Source organism: Nicotiana tabacum, chromosome 10 (assembly GCF_000715075.1).
Source record: "Nicotiana tabacum cultivar K326 chromosome 10, ASM71507v2, whole genome shotgun sequence".
In the NCBI taxonomy this organism is placed as follows: Eukaryota; Viridiplantae; Streptophyta; class Magnoliopsida; order Solanales; family Solanaceae; genus Nicotiana; species Nicotiana tabacum.
In genome coordinates, this window is record NC_134089.1 from 108,340,182 (window position 1) to 108,342,729 (window position 2,548).

The 2,548-nt window shown below is 36.0% G+C and overlaps 1 protein-coding gene across 2 annotated transcripts; it reads left to right on the forward strand.

Moving 5' to 3' along the window:
* Positions 1 to 223: 223 nt before the first annotated feature.
* Positions 224 to 2,186, forward strand: LOC107795392 (uncharacterized). Of its 2 annotated transcripts, XM_016618024.2 has the most exons (4): positions 224 to 436; positions 1,386 to 1,591; positions 1,704 to 1,980; positions 2,080 to 2,186. In XM_016618024.2, exons 1-3 carry the CDS (start codon positions 347 to 349, stop codon positions 1,966 to 1,968), a joined length of 561 nt encoding a protein of 186 aa, XP_016473510.1. In that variant the 5' UTR covers positions 224 to 346; the 3' UTR covers positions 1,969 to 1,980; positions 2,080 to 2,186. The 2 variants fall into 2 exon arrangements, with proteins under 2 accessions (XP_016473510.1, XP_016473509.1); XM_016618023.2 differs by having other exon boundaries at positions 1,704 to 2,186.
* The last annotated feature ends 362 nt before the right edge of the window (positions 2,187 to 2,548 follow it).

A 2,548-nucleotide genomic window follows, 5' to 3' on the forward strand; every position in this document is an offset into this window, starting at 1 on the left:
AATTATAGCAGCACTTATTTTTCTTCTCAAAAGTGAGGAGTAGATGACTTTTTAGGAATTTTATTTTAAAAAAATAAATTAAATTTTTTCTTATTATATAAATGAATATTTATTTTGGATCAAAATAAAATAAAAAAAACAAATTAGTTTGTGGACCGGGATATTGAGTAGTAGCTCAGATTTCTGGTTAAGTGTTGGGACGTCATTATATTTGGTAATTTATTGTTTTGGTCAGTTGCTACTGCTGCTTCATTACTCAAAGGCTCTTTAGTATATCTAGAGAGAGAAGTACAAGAGAGAGAGCCTGAGAAAGAAATCTAGATTTGTCTGAACGGTTTCAATTCCGATGGCGTCGAAGCTGTTAATGATAACTGTGTTCTTGTTGAATCTAATTGCTTTTGGTTTGGCCATTGCTGCCGAGCGGAGAAGAAGCACTGTGAGCACTTTATTATGTTAATTTGCGGTGTTTCTTCTTCACCTTTTCTCTATTAATTTAGATGCATTACTCTGTTTTGAACTGCTAGTTTTAACTCTCAATTCCATAAGAAATTTGAACAATTACTAGCTGCCTTTTCTTCTTTTGGGGATCTGTTCGGTTCCTGAAAAGTTTGCTTTTTGGGAAGAAACGTAAATCTCTTGCTAAAGTTTTGAAGCTTTAGGACGTTAATTTGCTGTCCAATATTTGGATCTTTGAATATTTTCCATATAAAGTAAATTTTGGATTAAGCATCAGGCGCCTGGAATCGAATTTTTACTAGTATTTGGTTGCAGTACAAGTGATCTGCAATTTTTAGATGATTTTCAACTTTGGGAAGAATGCCTTGCTCTCCAGAGTAAATGGATCCAAGATTTACACTATATGGGGTTCAAATTTGGGATTTTACCACATTTCATTTGATTTACTGGGTTCAAAGTCAATTATTTGCCTTATTTAGTAAATTTCTTAACACATACAGGATCATTAACCTGTATCTATAACTCTACATTAGAACTTCAAACTGACAAATCCAGCAGCCATTAGATTGCTTCTGAGTTCTGATGCAAATTTAAGAAGGTAGTGTAAGCTGAGAGAGAAAAGAAGGGGGGGTGGTTAGAGCTAGGAAATCTCCGTTTCCTGTACTCTATTTGCTCCATATAAACTCTAGTACTTACTTTCAAATTCCCTTCTTTGTTGAACCAATTTTGTACTTATTTCGTCTTTAACCAACTTCTATCATTAACACTAGAAAAAAGAGGGCAAGGACTGCAATTATTAACATTCTACTATGTTATTTTTCCTTAAGTTGCTTCTGATTTAGTCTTTTAAGAATTCTCATCTCTTCAGATTTTATTGCTTATTTTGCATTTTGTGTTTCACCTGATTGAGTAAATCCCTCCATTTATAGGCAAAAATCAAAGAAGATAGTGAAAACAACTTTAGCTATTGCATCTATGACTCCGACATAGCAACTGGCTTCGGTATTGGTGCCTTCTTATTTCTCTTGGCTAGTCAATTAATTATAATGTTGGCGAGCCGTTGCTTCTGTTGTGGAAAGGCTTTGAGCCCTGGAGGTTCAAGGGCTTGTGCTGTTCTCTTGTTCATCATATGCTGGTAAGTACTACTATAACAAACAAATTACTTTCCTGCTTCTCCTTCGATGCTATATTGTGGCCTTATTGTAAGACAAAGGACATTGTAAAAAGCCTCTGCCCTTGTGTTTCAGGGTTACATTCTTCATTGCTGAGGTCTGCTTGTTGGCTGGTTCAGTTAGGAATGCTTATCACACCAAGTACCGATCATCATACTTGATTAACGACAAGCCTCTATCTTGTGAAACTCTGAGAAAAGGAGTTTTTGCAGCTGGAGCAGCTTTCATTTTCTTCACCAGCATAATCTCCCAGTTCTACTATGTGTCCTACTCCAAGGCTAGGGGTGGCGGTATGCCATATGCTGGAGAACCCGGTGTAGGCATGGCAGCCTATAAATGAGGGTGATCAAAGGTGGTTACGACGTTTTATCTTTGTTAAAATAATTTTGATTTGAAGTTTATGTATAATACGACTTTCCATTGTTTAATTGCCTCTGATTTATTGTTGTAGGAGTCTTAGTTGGAGAAAGGTTGTATTGCCATAGGGTTCCAGATGTCTTGATTTCTTCATGGTGCATAAATTTTTTGACCTACGTTAATATGGATTTGGATATACAGAATGTGAACTTTTGTCTGGGGAACATCGGTTAGATCTGAAATTAAGAGTGGAACTAATTTTTATTTTTATTTTTTAACCAAGCATAACATGCTACATGTGTGAGCTTGCTCACATTGTCGGTTCCAAGCTTCGGATAAAGGAGGATTGCCGTAAGTTATCAACCCGCAAAAAACTAAAGAATTTATGATGAATCATCATAATGCCTAATGGAGAAATACAATCAGAATTCACATAGTCGATCCCATTTTGTTTGGGAGGGAGGTGTAGAAATGGTTATATGTGACCCTCAAGCCGCAGAAATGGTTATTCATTGACATGATTTGGGAATATTAGAGAAGCTCCAACCTTGTTCCGCACACTT